Genomic DNA, 18,072 nt, shown 5'->3' with positions numbered 1-18,072 from the left:
CAGGAGGAGAGACATGGGTCATTGTCCAAACACTGTATGACACTGATTACTGTTGGAATATGGAGCTATTTAACAATTGTTTTAATTAGAAAAAAATATTGCCTATAGCAGCTTTAATGTGCAAAGATACAGAACACACAAAAAAAGGCAGTTTGAAGTATACAGAAGATATTATTAATAAGTTTGAAATATTAGTTTCAAACGTCTCTGATAACACAGAGCTTTTTTTAACTCTTAAAAGTTGTAGGCCTATTTTAAAAATAGAAAAAATATGAATCTACAACAAGATTATTTATTGAGAGTTTTCATTTTGACATGCTGTCACTTACTTAAAGGTTCTTAAATGGTTCTCCATTGCATTAACATCACAACATCGAATGATCTGCCGCCTCAAGTGGTTGCCAGTTTGTTGCACTGGCTAATGTTGTTAACGCTGGCTAGCTAACATTTATGTCACTAACACAGGCTAACATTAACATTGCTAACAGTAACTAACATTAACATCACTAACACTAGCTAACAAATTAACATTGCTAACAGTATGTACATTAACATCGCTAACACTAGGTAACTTTAACATTGCTAATGCTTGCTAGTTAGCTAATATTAGCAATGACATTACATTAAAATTTGGACAGTGTGGGGCAGTTTAGCCACCACAAAAACTGGCTTCAAAGCCTGATGGATAAGACGCTTAGAATCATAATAATGTTTTTAAGGAAAAATAAATACTTTTACACCTTTTTACAAGCTCTGTAGATTAATTATTTATTTTACTTTTTTATAGTCTACAGAAAAATGTTAACATGCCCTGTAAAAATTTCACGCTGTGCACTTTTACGACGGTCCCTAACTTGAGCGGGTCATCTCCCTCTCCTCTGTCAATCCATCATATCTGCTCCTGATGTGAAATAAACAGCACCTCCTGCTCCATTACTCCACGTTTATCCCGAACACTGCAACAGAAACGATGCTGACTGATGCTCATCATGAAACCCATTAGGAACCGACGGCGAATGAGCGACTGAACATCAGACCGAGTCCACCTCCAGCAGCTGGTGCTGCCGCGCCGCCAGTCAGCGGCAGAGAGGACCCGACCATCTGAGGCGGAGTGGGGGGTAGTCGGCTAAGCTGCTTACAGCCTCGGCCAGCAGGCCCACGGTTGAACAGATGCGAAGAATGGACGGCTTCATCATCGCGGCGAAGCATGGCGTATAAAGGGAGGCGTTGTTCGGTACTGCCGCCATCGACATAACTGGACCAGAACCCTCCTGAAGGTGCGTATCTGTGGACCTCTAGTCGTATTCAACATCTACCAAATGTAACCGTTAGCAAGCTAGACGGTGTAGTGAGGAATTAGCGGTTTTTTTTGGTTCGACTATTAAGTGATTGTGGCGCACTAATGGACCGTGAACGTGTCATGATGTTCTGTAACGGAACCCAGATTTGAGTGCTGCGTTTAAAGGCTTCACGGACATCAGGTCCACCTCTTGTTTCGTGTCCGTGGATGCGTCTTGCTGCTGTAGCCGGTCTCAGCCTGCTCAGCAGCTTCACTCCAAACACACTGACCTTCATGTTTTTCAACACACACAATGGATTTCAGAAGCAGGGGAGGCAGCGAGGATTTAATCTCATTCAGTCATGTGTTATTATTATTATTATTATTATTAGTAGTAGTATTTTAAATAATGCCATACACTATCAGCAGTGTGGTAGTGGGTCCAGTGCTGCCAGGCTTCATGATTGTAAACTGTGAGGAGGGAGGCTGTAACAGTTAGTTTGTATGCACACTGCACTTAAAGGTAAAGGGGCTGTTATGAATAATTCACACTACATTAAGGTCAGCAGATTTTGTGTTGCCCATGGTATGCACTGCCTCAAAGACTACAGACAACTCTGCTGTGTGTCCTAGTTCAAGGGCAGCGACCGCTCTAAATCCATAACTGTCTGACAAGGCTGTTCTCTATCCAGGCCTCCTTCACATGTGCCAGGGAAATGTGGCCTAAAAATTGTCGGGCATAACCAATGTAATCCTCCAGTTTTAGGGCCAATGTCAATGGGATTAGGAAATTAATCCGAAAAGAAAATCTGATTTTGTTTTGTGATCCCTTCAATGTGGTAATGAAAGACAGAGATATGTTACAAAAGCAGTGTAATAATAAACTTTATTGTCTAGAATGACATCAGTGCACTGAAACAGTAAACTTCACTGATAATTTAATACTCATAAATTACCCCAGGCATCTTTTTTCTGCATTATTATCGCATATTGGTTCATATTGAGGAACATATACGTTGACACCAGTACATCTGTAATTAGCCAGTATTGACCAATACTATCAGCTAACCAATATATTGATCAGGCTGTGACCAGTGCACACTCGTCCCCGATAACTAGAAAAGACAGGAAATATAATTGATCTATGTGATATACAAGTGACCAGATACAGTAAATATACATTAAATGTCTTCTTCTTAAAAAATGTTCTGATGGTCATTTATAGGCTGTCCTTTGTGTTGTATTTGAAATTCATTATTTTTAATAATGAAGTAGAAATGTAACATTGTAAGCTCGGAGTTTAAAGTGATCCAATACATAAACACACAACATGGCGTCACACACAGCCTTCAGTCACAGGCTAACAGAGAGCGTCTCAATGGATTCAAAGGCCCTGTTAACTTCTCTTTATGCTTTCTTCTTCTCTGGTGTTTCTGTTTACATCCTGTGGTTTGTTCATGTGAGTGTATCCGAACAAACCACTGGATGTGACCCGGCATTAACTCTGCTCCGTCACCACAATACAGCCTGTATAAAGTGTTTACAAACAGATTATTGTGTTAGAAAATTGAGGTTATGAAGATATTCTCATTCATAATTTTTTGTGCTGAAAAGTCGACCGATATGTTTTTTTCAGGGCCGATACTGATCCTGATTATTAGTAATCAAGCAGACCGATAACTGATATTTGAAACTGATATACATTAGCATTAAAAATAAAAATCTTAGTGTTAAAGTTGAGAATAACCAGTGATGGAATGTAACTAACTACTGTGCTTTGTGCAGTACAATTTCGAGGCACTTTACTTGAGTATTTCCATTTTCTGCTACTTTTTTTTTTCCTGCAGATTCAGATTATTCAACGATGATAGGCTGTTACTTGTGATGTGTAACCAATCAGGTTGGGACTTTGCGTGAGACAGATGGTGGTGACTACAAACAGAGAAAGGATGCTGCATCAGAGCCGAAGCAGTGCATTTTTAAATCAAGTTATTTTATCGGCAAACAAAGATACTGATAATCGATAAAATGCTGAATATTGGGCCCTGATAATCAGCCAGGCCGATAGTCGGTCTACCCCTACTGAAAGTCACAACTCTATGATCTCAAGTAATGTACTGCTTTCCAGAATTTTATGATATTTACCACTTTGTCGCCCACTCAAGGGCAAATTCCTGGCAGTAATGGCACACTATAAGTGTTGCCCTCTAAGACACCTGTACACCTGTCTAATTCCTGTTAGGGAGCTAAAGCTAAGATAACATATCTCTCCTGCAATATCACATCATTATTTTCATTAATTCAGATTACTTGTACAGTACACGCTGCTGGTCACAGCAAAAATATCGATGGATCAGATGAGAGATACTGTAGATTGAATACGGGGATGAAGGCGCATACTTGTGCTAACATACAACTGTACTTTACTGCAGAAAGGCAGGCAGTTACCGCTGCCTGTGACTATTTGAAAGCTTCTTGGCCGTAACTTGCACTTTCCTTGGTTAACAGAGCCATAATCACATGGGACTACTATTACCTGGGGACCGCTAGTAATTTGCAATAATTGCGGAAATCATTTCTGATCTTAATCCTGAGTGAATCTGCTGTGTCCGTAATATACAAAACTTAAAACATATTTCACTTAACACAGATGTCATGTTATAATATTAGTCCCGTGTGAGGTTGTATTTAGTTTTAAACATCTGTTTGTTGTTGTCAGACAACTGAACATGTAAGAAATTTGATCACGGTTCAGAATATGTTGAACAGCAGTCGACAGCTGTGCTGTTAGATCACCTACATTGCTGTTTGAAATAAGTGATGACAGCGAAGGTTGGGAGCAATGAAAGGTTGTTCAATTCTAGTACAGCCACTAAGCATCTTTTACTTGTTCTAAATGAGCTGCAAATGTGTATTTATGCTTGTAACACATGCAGAAAGTGAGCAAAACAACTGTAAACTATATTATTAATGTGGCTGTGGAAGAACAGATGCTCCGCTTCTGAAACACTATCACGCTATTGCCTTGACATCATATTCGAGAGTAGATTCATGTAAAATACAGATTTTGCTTGTCCTGTGTGAATGCACCACACACAACACAGATGTTGGAAGTTAATTTCTGAATCACATGAAGTCCCCTGGTAATACTAGGAGAGGTTATGTGAAAAAAAATTCAATAGGTCAGTGAAATTCCAAAAAAAGATTGCAAAAATCTACTCGGATAAAACCTCACGAGAATTATCATCATGTTCTCTGTTTCAGGAATGTTCACCCTCACAGAAGTAGCATCTCTGAATGACATCCAGCCAACTTATCGAATCCTGAAACCATGGTGGGATGTCTTCATGGATTATCTTGGCATCGTCATGTTGATGTTGGCCATATTTTCTGGAACGATGCAGTTAACGAAGGACCAAGTGGTTTGTCTTCCGATCCTGGAACAAACTCCGGAAGCGACTGGGAGCTTCTTAGGACGCCAACCACCGGAGACCGTGGATAGTTTATGGAACAAAGAAAGCGCCATCGGAGAGCAAGCAGCTCCTTTGATGGCTAAAAGGCCTCCGGATCACATCGCCCCCACGATTCACTTCACACAGTCGAGTACTTTAGGGCAGCCTCAGCCTACGGGTGTCAGGACCAAGCTGGATTTTCAGCAGTATGTTTTCGTCAACCAGATGTGTTATCATGTTGCCCTTCCATGGTATTCCAAATATTTCCCATACCTCGCCCTTATCCACACTATTGTATTAATGGTCAGTAGCAACTTCTGGTTCAAGTACCCAAAGACAAGTTCCAAGATCGAACATTTCGTTTCCATACTGGGAAAATGTTTCGAATCGCCGTGGACTACCAAAGCACTGTCTGAGACTGCATGCGAGGATTCGGAGGAGAACAAGCAGAGATTGGCCGGTGCCTCCTCCCTCCTGAAGCATCTGTCCATGAGCAGCGAGGAGGGGAGTCCAAACCAGTCCGCCCCAATGCTGACCAAATCTGGGGTCACGTTTTCCGTAGAAAAGCTTGTGAGTGAAGTTCCCTCCATGACCATACTGGACAAGAAAGATGGCGAGCAGGCGAAAGCCCTGTTCGAAAAAGTCCGGAAATTCCGCGCCCACGTTGAAGACAGTGACTTGATTTACAGGCTGTATGCCCTTCAGACGGTCATCAAAACGGTCAAATTCATTTTGATCCTGTGCTACACGATGACGTTTGTTGCCTCCATAGATTTTGACCATGTGTGTGAGCCCGAAATCAAGCATTTGACTGGATACGCCAGGTTCCACTGTACACACAACATGGCGTTCATGTTGAAGAAACTCCTTGTTAGTTATATTGCTATCATATGTGTTTATGGTGTAATCTGTATATACACGCTGTTCTGGCTATTTCGACGACCGCTTAAGGAGTATTCCTTTGAAAAAGTCAGAGAGGAGAGCAGCTTTAGTGACATTCCAGATGTTAAGAACGACTTTGCGTTCCTCCTCCACATGGTCGATCAGTACGACCAGCTGTATTCCAAGCGTTTTGGTGTTTTTCTCTCTGAGGTGAGTGAGAACAAACTTCGGGAGATCAGCCTGAACCACGAGTGGACCTTTGAGAAGTTGCGGCAGCATGTGACGCGCAACCCTCAAGAAAAGTTGGAACTCCATCTCTTTATGCTCTCCGGAGTGCCAGATGCTGTGTTTGATCTCACCGATTTGGAAATCCTCAAACTAGAATTAATCCCAGAGGCCAGGATAACAGCTAAGATCTCACAAATGATAAACCTCCAGGAGCTGCACTTTTATCACTGTCCCGCCAAAGTTGAACAGACTGCTTTCATTTTCCTTCGTGATCACCTCCGGTGCCTTCATGTCAAATTTACAGATGTTGCTGAGATTCCTAGCTGGGTATACTTGTTGAAAAATTTAAGGGAACTGTACTTGGTTGGTAACCTGAACTCTGAAAACAACAAAATGATCGGACTCGAGTCTTTGCGAGACCTCAGGCACTTAAAGATTCTGCATCTCAAAAGCAACCTCACAAAGATCCCAACAAACATCACGGATCTGTCTCCGCATCTGGTGAAGCTGGTTGTTCATAACGATGGTACAAAGCTCTTAGTGCTGAATAGTTTGAAGAAAATAATGAATCTCGCTGAACTGGAGCTTCTTAACTGTGAGCTGGAGAGAATCCCCCATGCTATCTTCAGTTTGACCAACCTTCAAGAACTGGATCTTAAATCCAACAACATTCGTACCATCGAGGAGATCATCAGCTTTCAGCACCTTAAGAGACTGACGTGCCTCAAACTTTGGCACAATAAGATCATCACCATTCCACTGTCCATTAGCCACGTCAAGAATCTCGAGTCGCTCTATCTCTCACACAACAAGCTCGAGTCTCTACCCTCATCGTTATTCACGCTTCTCAAGTTGAGGTACCTGGACGTTAGCCACAACTCTATTGTGGTAATACCACTGGAGGTCGGCTTTCTGCAGAACCTCCAACATTTTGCCATTACCGGCAACAAAGTCGAGGTGGTCCCCAAGCAACTGTTCAAGTGCACCAAACTGCGGACCTTATGCCTCGGCCACAACTGTATCTCCACCATTCCAGAGAAAATCAGCCAACTCTCGCAACTGACACATCTGGAACTGAAGGGAAACTGTCTGGATCGTCTCCCGGCTCAGCTCGGTCAGTGCGGCCTCCTGCGCCGGAGCTGCCTGATCGTGGAGGACCACCTCTTTGACTCGCTCCCCATGGAGGTCAAGGAGAGCATCAATCAGGAATCTAGTGTTTCTTTTCCAAACGGGTGCAAGTGTCTAAGTGACGGGCGGTAGTCACAAAGTCGTGCAGTTCATCTTAGGTGTACAGAAGTCTTTTTTTTTTTAAAAACCACGTCATTAGAAAACAGTAGTTCAGAGTACAGTATTCATGCTTCATGATGTTTTAGCAACTTATAAAATGAATGCACCATAGCACATGCAAGGTTGATACCACTGGAGAAGTTTTAAATTAACTTTATAAATGATCATGGCTTATGTCAATATTTTTATTTTGTTTTTTGGTTAACGTAGGTGCATAGTAGCAGTTAAATCACTCTGCTTATATTTTTTACCTTTTGTATGCAAAACTGTCTAAACTGGATCTATGGAAACGTGTATCATTTTGAAACAATCCACCTTTTTATCTTTATAATTTCCTTTGGTTTTCTTTACATTAACTAGATATACTTGATTGACCTCGACTTAAAGGAACAGTTCACTCAAAAACATCTCACTTTCCTGTAGTGCAGGGAGTTTTGGTTTTATCAAAACCCCGGTCAGGTTTTTTGCGTCCACCCAAATAAAAATGGATGGAAATACAATTTTATCTGCAGTGTTCACATCAGTTAAATATTATGTTTGAAGAAAATCAACGGCAACATTTCTTTCCAGAAACAGTGTCCACATTAACTCTGGATAAGACCTTGCAAGTTTTATTACGCCTACTTTTGATCAATTAAATATTCTTAGTAAAACCTGTTTACAGCAACTGGTTAATTAACCAGAGTGACCAGCACATTGCTTCTGGGAAGATATAATGTTGTTGTTGCACTTTCAATGCTGCAAACAACATAAACAAAATCCAAATATATGAGACCATATTCACATGGCGGACATTTTCCTCTAACATCGCTTTCAGCTTGGGTAGCTCAAATGTTGTCCTGCTGTGTTCTAGGTTGCAAGTCCTATAAAAGTAAAGAATCTGACAAATCATTGTAATTTCACTGTGTCCTGGATAATCAGCTACTGAAAAAACAATGGCTAATAAAAATCTGAAAGGACATTGGTCCCTATCTAAAGGTAAAACAACATAGTTGATATCCGATTAGCTTCCGTTAGACAACAATTATGTTAGCATTCAACCACTGCCTAGCTAATGTTAAAGTTTTTCTTAAATATCAACCATATCACATATCAAATTAAACCTGGAAATGAAACGCACTGAATGTTACAGTAATGTTAACTAGGAAGTGGCTTAAGGCTAACCATAGCTATGTTTTAACTTAAAAATATGGCCCGGTAAGCAGTGAGATTCTGACAAATTGGCAGATTCCCTACATGTATAGGACTTGCAACCTGGATCGCAGCAGAATAACATTATCCCAGCATTCAAGCATCCAACCCTGAGCATGACATCAGAGGAAAACGGCTGCCATGCGACTACAGCGTATGGCATGCAGAAACCTCAGATATATATATCTCAAAACTTGAACGATTTAAACTAAAACAGTTTGCATGGCCTATTTTTTGTTAATTGGGTGAACTGACCCTTTTTAAAACTATGGTTTATTCAGAAAATCTCAACCCAAGGTCCAATCGCCAGCTTTGGCAATTCGGTGATATACAGACAGCATCCATGAGGAAGACTGCAAAAAGTGGTTGAAAGCTACATAAAACTTTAGTAAGTGGATCTTGAGTTCAGGTTATTACTGCTGCTATTGCTTCCAAGGTCAACAACGACTCTTTTACTCCACCGTGGCAGTATAAACCACAAAATATCACATTTTCTGCACACAACAAATTGAACTGAACTGTGTAACCTTGTATTCTTATTAACAGTATGCAGTATTTGAATATACTTGTGATACAGAACACACTGATCCAGGTTCACATCTGATCCTTTTCTCTACTTCTAGAAATGTTTTGAATCATGCCATTTTTATTTTTGATACCTTTGTTTATTTTTTCACAGTAGACATTAGTTTTGTTCATTTTGTGTTTTCTTTCTTGTGTACAGCCAACCCACAATGACCTTTTTTCATTAGTTGCACTTTTGCTTTCATTTTTTAGTTACATTTTCTTCTTGTAAACAGTATTATAACATGCATTTTGTGTGTTCTTTGTATGTATTTATTATCTCTGTGTGTTTTATCTGTTCTTCACTCTGCACAGCACTTTGTAAATCTGGTTTTAAAATGTGCTATATAAATAAAGGAATTACTTGATACACTATTATTACTACTACTACTATTTTATAACTAGAATGTAAACCAAAATTGTAGTTGAACCTTTATTTTTTTAAATACTGGAAACTTATGTTTATGTAGTCACTGTTTAAACAGTGTGCACACAATATTTTCTCCTTACTTATTATGAGTAACTGCTAAAAAAACATTATTGTATACACACTACATTCATAGAAATGCTTTTTTTCAGATAGCGGACAATAACAATAATAAGATAGTATTAGATGTATTTGTCAGACTTTCTATGCTTCGTTAACGCAAGACTTTACTACACACAGTTATTTATTTACAGTAGATTAGGCTACATTTGTAAAATTGGTGTTTCAAGTTTGTATTTTAAGATCACAAGTTTCCTTTAACAGCTCAACATATAAAAACCCTGAATAGTATCTTGACTTAACACAGTGCTCCTAAATTTCCCTTCTTCATCTGTTGAATGATATAATTTCTTTAAACACAAGTGTTGAATGACTGTAAGACAGTTAAATTCATGTTACTAACACATAACTCTTAGTTATACAGTTCAGTGTGGGTTTGCGATTCTGATGTAGTTTCCTTACGCTACGAACAAGATCCAAACTTATTATGTCATAAATATATAACCTGATGACGTGAAACCATAATAAGGTCGTACATTACAGGATGTATTTGGAGGAGTGTTTTGGTGGCATTGTGCATATGGTCTCTGTTAAAAATGAGTGAAAGACTGAAGCTGGAGAGAAGCCAGACACTTCCTGTTCCAGTGAAATCAGTGATTACAGTATTGCTTCAGTATTCGTCATGCAGTATTTGCTATCATATGAATTGCTATGGTGACAAATTTGGGTTTCCCCTCCATGGATTTCATGACATTTCTCCGAACTTACCCGCTTACTGTAACACTAACATTTTACATATCAAAGCTGTAATCACATGCTTCAATAGTTTGTACACTCGTTATAAAGGAGACTAAAAACAAATGTATATGTAGTTTAAATTGTACTTGGTCCAAAACTTGACCTGATCAGTAAATGCTGTTTTAGCACATCACCTTACACATGTCTTGGTTAGTGCTGCTCTCTGGTGGAAAGAAATCGTCATTACATGTAATAACACAAATCTTTGCAGCTGTTATGTTGAACGTCACTGAATTACATTGTTGTTTCTGCCTACCAGACAATCATTCAGTTCAGGTCATTGTTAGTAATCAATTAACCTTTACTCTTCTTATCATAATTAAATTAATTAGGTGATTATGTGTTGGTTTCATCATACTCTGTTTACATAAAAAAAAAAATAGGAATTGGCATTTTGTGGGTTTTGTCGCCCCCCCACATTTTCTGAGTGCAACACTACTGTTGTAAATACAAATCCCAGGTCTGTTACAATTTGTCAGATGTAATGTAGGTGCTAACTACAAACAAAACTCATTATGTCATAACAATGTTATGTGTGGAAGTAAACATGTATAGCGTAGCGTCACAAGACCTCGATGTACCATCAACATGATTTTGAAGCTGTTATTTTGGGTAAAAAAGTTACATAATGTTGCTTTAAACAAACTGTGCTCAGTTCTGCTCTGACATATGATTGAATATGAGGCTAAGTTATATCACAGACCTATGAAAGCTAAAGGCCAGCCGGTCATGTTATCTGAGAACATAAAAGCACAGTGTGTGCTGAGAGGCAGGGAAACTATCTTGGGCAGGTTCACAGGTTTGGTCTGATACAACACACCTTAAAAAAAAATTCAAGTTACCTTAAAAAACACGATTATCTAAACATGAGTCATTTTGCATTTTGTAGCAAACAATAACGTAACTACAAGCATATATGAGGGGCTTTTTAAAGATATACGTAATACGTAACGTTTCCGCATTAAGATGTCTAAAACCGCCAGACCTTTGGTGCATATTTTGTTGAGTTGTGCACTTTTATTACCCCGAATGTTTACAAGAATATTCAAACTCAGAGAACTCTATAATTTCATACAAAGTAAAGGTGCGTTTCATTTTGTTGCCTGTCGCTCTAAGTTCTGACAACAGTGATGACTCAAATCATCAAATGACATCATTTGTTTTATTGTTCTGATTAAGAGACCGCAACAGAAATTACACACTGTGTGTTTTAATGTTCATAAATGTATTTGTCAGCAACTGTAACTCCTTCTATGACTCACCCGTTACTGCTGTATACGCTGTTAAATGCTGGATAACATCAGTTCTAATTATGTATAATCATATTTTTTTGTGAACACACGTAAAAGCAGTTAAAAACCTGCCTGTAAATAACAGTTCATAAATACCCTCAGACACAATATGAGATGTGTTCATGCCTGTTACCACATGGCTACATTATATAGTGCTGTCAACTGTTTACACACCTGTTACATGTACGTACGCTTCACAAGAAGACTTATAATTGTTGACAACTCCACTGATAAGCACTTATAATGTATTTAAAGGGGCAGTATGTAGTTTTGGAGAAGAAATCCAAACTCTATAATGTTTATCAATGTGTACATGATTGCAAACAGAGCACCATGTTGGAGATTTATGTCCAATTTATTCCTGTGATCCTGTAACATCTAACCTTAATGGCCTCACCTTGATGAAGACACAGACCATCTTTGGCTGAGTTTAAAGGAGCAGTATGTAGTTTTGGAGAAGAAATCCAAACTCAGAATTTTAATATTTACAATATTAATGTGGTAATAATACAAACTCAGAAATATTTATTTTGTCTATAACTGAATAAACAAGCTGTTCTCAGAGGGAAATAAGGTCTCCAGAACACTGGAGCACTATAGATATATTTGGCGGACCCTGCCACCTTTCTAGCTTGAAAGTGAAACAGTATGAAACTGTGTTGTCCTTTAAGGTCAGTTTTGATTATATTTCTTCCCTAAAACTACATATTGCACCTTAAACTAATTAATCTAAGCTCTAAAAATGTGTTTCTAGTGTTTTCTGTGCTGCATATAAACGTTCGATAGTTTATAATTATTCAAATCCTAGTTAACTTCAAATTTTAAGCACCTTTTCAACGTAGCTGTATCCTGCTGATGTTTTTATATAAAGTCTTTGTACAGTGTTATAATGTTCTCAGTTTTCCATCACTCGTGGGCATTTCGTTTCAGCCTCGCGCGCCTTCAGCCGAGGATCTTCCTTACATTCACAAATGTAAGCAAACACACTGAATCACACGGAGGGCACACATCATCAAACACGACCCGATTGTGACCATTGTGCCATTTGGCTCCTCGGCTCTGGGCTGGGAGGAATAAACACATGTCGTGACAACTCCGGATGAGCAGCGGAGAGGGAGGACTCGTGACTGTAAGCCGGCCTGACACCGGGGTTGTTAGAAGTCTGCTCTCAGGTGGACGGAGGAAACACAGCGCCTACAGTCCAGCCTTCATTACTTCCTTGGAATCAAGCGATGGCCTTAGCGGTCGTCACAAACACTTAGCGTGCGCTCTCCCCCCTTTGCAGGACTGCACTGCCAGCCATGTTTGTATGAAGTGGTCATCACGGAGCCGATGGCCCGTCAAGGCCTTATACTGCAACCTGGGGGACAGGGCTAACACGATTTCAATTTGAAAAGGCCTGACTGGCTCCTCAATCTGTGCATCTGGGTTTTTTTTAACCGAGCACACAGTTTGACACATCAGCCGAGGAGACAAGTTATTGCTTTAACGACCTGCTGTGTATTCTCTGCTTCCTGTTTGATGAGCGCTGCCTGCTTCGTCCTTGGCAGACAACATATTTTTAACAAATGCAGGTGTTTATCGAGGATAATAAGCAGCTTGTAAGTAGCGATTTCTTACAGCGAGAGAGATTCATTTGAATTCTGGGCTGTTGGGGCCAATTTATTTTCTTCCTGGTATTTCTGCTAATAAGACATAAGCATTTATTTTGAGTAAGTACGGCTGCGCTGGGAATTTCGGGTCTGTATGTGGCCTGCTACTGCGCCGATGCCCCGAGGAAACCGGCAGATCGTCAGCGACAGCACTTTGTGAGCACTTGCACAGCTGATGAGCTGTAATTATGTTTTAATTATTTCTGTAGGGCATCATTCTCTCCCGACGTGAACCCCCCCGCCCCTCCCCACCACCACCACCACCACCACCACCACCCCGCCTCCTCCAAATTAAGACGTTCAGTATTTTGAAAACATTTGGTGATGAAACTCTCCTCAGTGAAGTCCACTAATTACTGCACAGCCTCGTGTCAGCGCCCATCGACGGCGGCTTTGATGTCGACTGCCCAGGATGATAATCAAGGGCACAGATCGCATGTGATTGGCTGTAATTGGGACAAGTTGTTTAAAAAAAGGGCACCACATGACTTTGACGGGCTGCCTCGCACAGCCGCCGCTCCGAGACACTAACCCCACCCTCCCCCATCCTGTGCCCACGGGTGAGGAAGCCTTGTCACTTATTAAGCAGGCTGTTGCCATGAAGTGACAGATGTCCTGATGTGATCTGTCTGCATCTTTGGCCTCCATCTGTCTTGTTAGTACAAATAGTTAAGGATGGTGTGAGCAGGGAGCTGTTGTTCTTTCATATATGTTAAATGTATTGTGAGCTCTTGTTTCTGGGAGCTGAAACTAGCTCCCCTGGCAATCCCCCTCCACAGCAAAATCTCTCAGCTCTTCTTTTTCCACCCCGTGTTTTTTTTCAAGGTTTCTCTGCCTCCTCCACCACTTTCTGCAGGCCCTGATGTTTAGGGTTCAGTGCCACTGAACCATATCTGAATCTCCATTTTTGCTCTGCTTTGCTCCCTGCTTGGCAGAGAAAGATTAGGGGCTCGGGTCCTGAGGTGCGTATCCCACCCTCTCTCTGGTCCTCACACCCTCCCTCTCCTCAGCCATCCTCGGAGATTCAAATCCTTTTAGCTTCTTCCTCAGGTAAAATTGCCAAGGACCTTGTGAGCCCTGGGTTCCCCTGGAGGTAAAATCTATAATGGAGTTTTGATTTGAGCAAGAACAGCCTTGAAAATGGACTTCTTTAACCAGGTAGCTGCCTCGCAGAAGGTCAACAGTACTCCAGGTGGACACAACATGCCACAACAGTGTTAGAAAAAGGCAGAACAAAGGAACAGTTTTATTCCAAAGAAAGTGACCTGTAGACACTGTTGTAAATAAAAAATCAAAGCGCTGCGTTGCTTTTGTAAAATATCTCAAACTGAATTATTCAGCATCACTTTTAGCATCAGGTTATACATAACTCTCTGTCGGCAGAGGAATCTCTTATTTACCCTCACGTCCATCATAGATTCATGTCCATCTGTCAGATGCAATGACTGCATTTAAAGACAAATGGCTCCAAATGAATGAAACAGTTGATCAGTTTACATTTGGTCGATGATGGGTTTGTTTTTTTTGCCGCCTTGACTCAAAGATAGAGGGCACCACAGCCTCAGTTTTGGAGAGACTGCTGTTGAAACATCAGCAGTGAGGGCTGGAAATGCTTTGTGTGTTTACAGTTTAGTGTCTTTTCTATTTTCATACCAACCTGAACTCAGAAGGTTTGGGGTTAGGTTCAGGGTGGGGTCAGGGTTGGGGTTAGGGTTAGCTACATTTGGCGTTTACTGTATTTTGTAATTGTATGCCAACCCAAACTACAAGCCAGACGGTTAGTGTCAGGGTGAAGGTTAGATGTATGAAGGTCGGGAAATATTTTATTTTGAATTAAAGAGCTACCTTTGGTGTCTACTGTATTTGTCTAAGTCTATACCAACCCTAACTGCAGGCGAGAGGGTCAGAGCTAGGTATAGGTATATAAAGGTAAGGAAATATTTTATTTTGGATGAAATAGCTACATATCATGACAGAAAAATTCTACGCCATGGTGGTAAAAACAACAACAATAATAATAAGTATTTATGATTAGCTCTAGCAGCAGTTCCAGTAGTAGTATTAAAGGTGCAATATGTAGTTTAGGGAAGAAATGTACGTCTAAACAAACTAAATAAAGGACAACACCATTTCATACTTACTTTGTTTATATGTGGCGGACCCTGCCACCTTTCTAGCTTCAAACAGTGTTCTGGAGACCTTAAACTTCCGATAGAATAGAAATTATGAATATCTAGTTTGTATTATAACCTCATTAATATTGTTAATATTGAAAATCTGAGTTTAAACTTCTTCTCCAAAACTACATACCGCAGCTTTAACGGTGTTGTTGTTCTTTTGTTTTTCCTTTAGTATTATTTGCGGACGTTCGATTGAAAAGCCGCCGTTTAATAGAAATCTAATTAACGTACAGTAATCTTCATCACAACACCAGATGTTATAGGCTCGCTCGAAGAGTGACAGAGTTTCAGGATTGGAGAATTTCACACAAATATGCTTCATTACCACTTTATTGATGTACCCTCTGCTGACTTTCAATTATTCATCAGCCACTCCAAAAAAAAGGGAAAAAAAACTGTTTGCTCTGCCTCAATTTATGCTCCGTATCAAAACAGAAATCACATCCCTGCCGCAGCTATAATCTTAGTTAATCAGCATCATTTAATGCACTTAGCAGCAGTGTTTCAAATTCAAATGAAACACTTGTGCAAAAGCAATCGCCCGTCTGCCCTAGTTCTCATCGATGGTGGGTTTGTCAAAATGATGCAATTGGTCATTACCTCACATCAGACGCCTCCGAGACATAATTCTGCCTGACAGTTGGATCCGAGCTTTGACAGCCTCAAACTTGTTGAGTTTTCTCTAAATACTTGCCATTGCAATGAGTTAAACATCCCCCGGAGGCACCGCAGAGTTTTCCTTTTGAACAAACACCCGAGGGACGCCAAGCTGGGACTGCACGAGGAACTGGAGGTCTTACGGAGAGGGCTGTTTGGGTTTATCTAATGGTACAATGGGTAATTTCTTCTGCCACTGCGGAGGGAGGGGAATAAAAGAGGGATGAAAAGAGAAGAAGAGAGTATGTTTAAGAGAGAATCTTTATCTGGGCTTAATATCCCATGCTCAAGCAGAGTGGAGGATTTTTTTGTTGTACAGATCTCTTTTGTCAGATCCTACCTACCCATGGAAGACCCAGGGGCACTCTAAGAACATACGCATCACCTAGATTTGCCTTCCAGCCCACTTCTCTCCAGCGATTGCACCCTCTCCCCGCTGGCTTCTTTGTGTAGAAGAGACGAGCGAGCATTTTGGAAATCAAATCTCAGTTTGTCGGCGTAAAACTGGAGCAGACTTCAATTTGAATAGATTTACTTCGACATAATTGTTCTGAGCACATAAACGCGCCAAACCCCTCTTCTTCTTCTTCTTCTTCCTCGTCTGTGCTTCGCCTGGTTGTGATGCAAAACTGGGTTGAATGGGAAGCCGCTGTGAAAAAAATACTGCGAGCGTCTCCCCGGCCGCACCATTGAGAATCCCTTCAGAACGGCCAACCTAAAGTTATATACGATCAAAATATCTCAATTATAATCTGGAAATCGGCGTCTTCTTTTCCCATTATCTCCTAGTTTTCACGCTTAAATCGTCTTTTTTTGTGTGTCTCTCAACACCCCGGAGCGGCCCGAGACCTTGAACGCAGCGTGGCTGGTCTCTGAAGGCCGAGCCACTTTGCAAGGGAGAATTCAGGCAGGTACAGTAGTCATCATTGTCAAAAAGGAGTGCACAACACTGCTGGGACAAAAGGAAGGTGCTGGTGAAAACATGAGGTGAGTGGAACAGGCTGAGGTGGAGATTGGAGATAGGCAGGGGGGGAGGAAGGGAGGGGATGGGAGGTTGAAGAGAGTCCCAAAGCTCCCTGCCAGTGATGACCAGAGTGTCCATCAGCGAGGTCTCACGGGTGCCCACTGAAACAGCAGCGCTGGCAGAACTAAAAAACACCCACCCTGGGAAAGTGCTTTTTCTCCCGCCAGACGCCGAGTGATGGATTGGGCCGGCCAGTGCACACAATGCATTTGTGAAGAGAGGGAGAGTGAGGAGGGCAGCATGGGGTGTGTGGATGTGGGGGGGGGCAAGGTCTGTCAGAAAAACACTTCCACTTTACTCCTAGAATGCACTAAAATATTTAAGAGTTCGATATTTATTTCATTATTCCACACATCGGATGTGAGAATGGACATACACACAAATGGAAGCGTACAACAAAAGGTTTAAAGTCACATGCTGAAATGTTCGGCGCGCTGACGTGGTTCAAGTGAAGACAAAGAAAACGTCTGGGTGGATGTTTCAACACGGCTGCCATGTTTGTTTTTTTTACGGCAAAAATCGGAAATTAACAACTATTAAACGCCACGAGCGACGAGCGAGGGGAGGCCTCGGAAAGTTAGATCTCCAGCTCGGGCCGCGTCCAGGTTTTTCTTCCTCGCTGATGGAAATGCTTCTACTTCTGCGAGATGTACACACCAACCGCACCTGCCAACCTCAAGAGTCAACAGTATTGATTAAACCGCCGCATCCTCTCAAATCCATCCCCATTTCCTTTGAAGGCGAAAATCATCCTTGATATCTGCCAACAGCTTACTTACTTAGGGATTTCTTCCCTTTCCATCTAGGTTATATTAATTAATGCATGCTTTTCTTAAATTAGCCCTCTGAGGAGCTATAACTCAAATTCATGTATTTATGAAAGTAATAGGTTGGAAGGAAAAAAAAAAAAATGCTAAACTGAAATAATTATGCAGTCCAACACTTTGCTTTGAGAATAAACTGCGAGAAACCTGATGAAATATGAATGTGCATTGGGTGCAAAGATAGTTAAATATTTACAATCCTGTGTTAGTCCACAACCCCAGTAAAGATGCTAGTCAACTGCAATAATTGCTTCACTGCAAAACTTTGCACTTGA

At 40.8% G+C, this 18,072-nt stretch overlaps 1 protein-coding gene across 1 annotated transcript; it reads left to right on the top strand.

Annotated features, from left to right (window-relative positions):
* Positions 1-826: 826 nt before the first annotated feature.
* On the top strand, positions 827-9,261 carry lrrc8db (leucine rich repeat containing 8 VRAC subunit Db). Its single transcript, XM_084355641.1, has 2 exons — positions 827-1,277; positions 4,544-9,261. The coding sequence occupies exon 2, from the start codon at positions 4,546-4,548 to the stop codon at positions 7,099-7,101; it is 2,556 nt and encodes an 851-aa protein (XP_084211767.1). The 5' UTR covers positions 827-1,277; positions 4,544-4,545; the 3' UTR covers positions 7,102-9,261.
* Positions 9,262-18,072: the final 8,811 nt, after the last annotated feature.

The sequence above is a fragment of the Pagrus pagrus genome (assembly GCF_965226575.1).
Source record: "Pagrus pagrus genome assembly, chromosome: 6".
In the NCBI taxonomy this organism is placed as follows: domain Eukaryota; kingdom Metazoa; phylum Chordata; class Actinopteri; order Spariformes; family Sparidae; genus Pagrus; species Pagrus pagrus.
The sequence above is the reverse complement of the archived record's forward strand: the minus strand, read 5'-3'. Positions and strand labels throughout refer to the sequence as shown.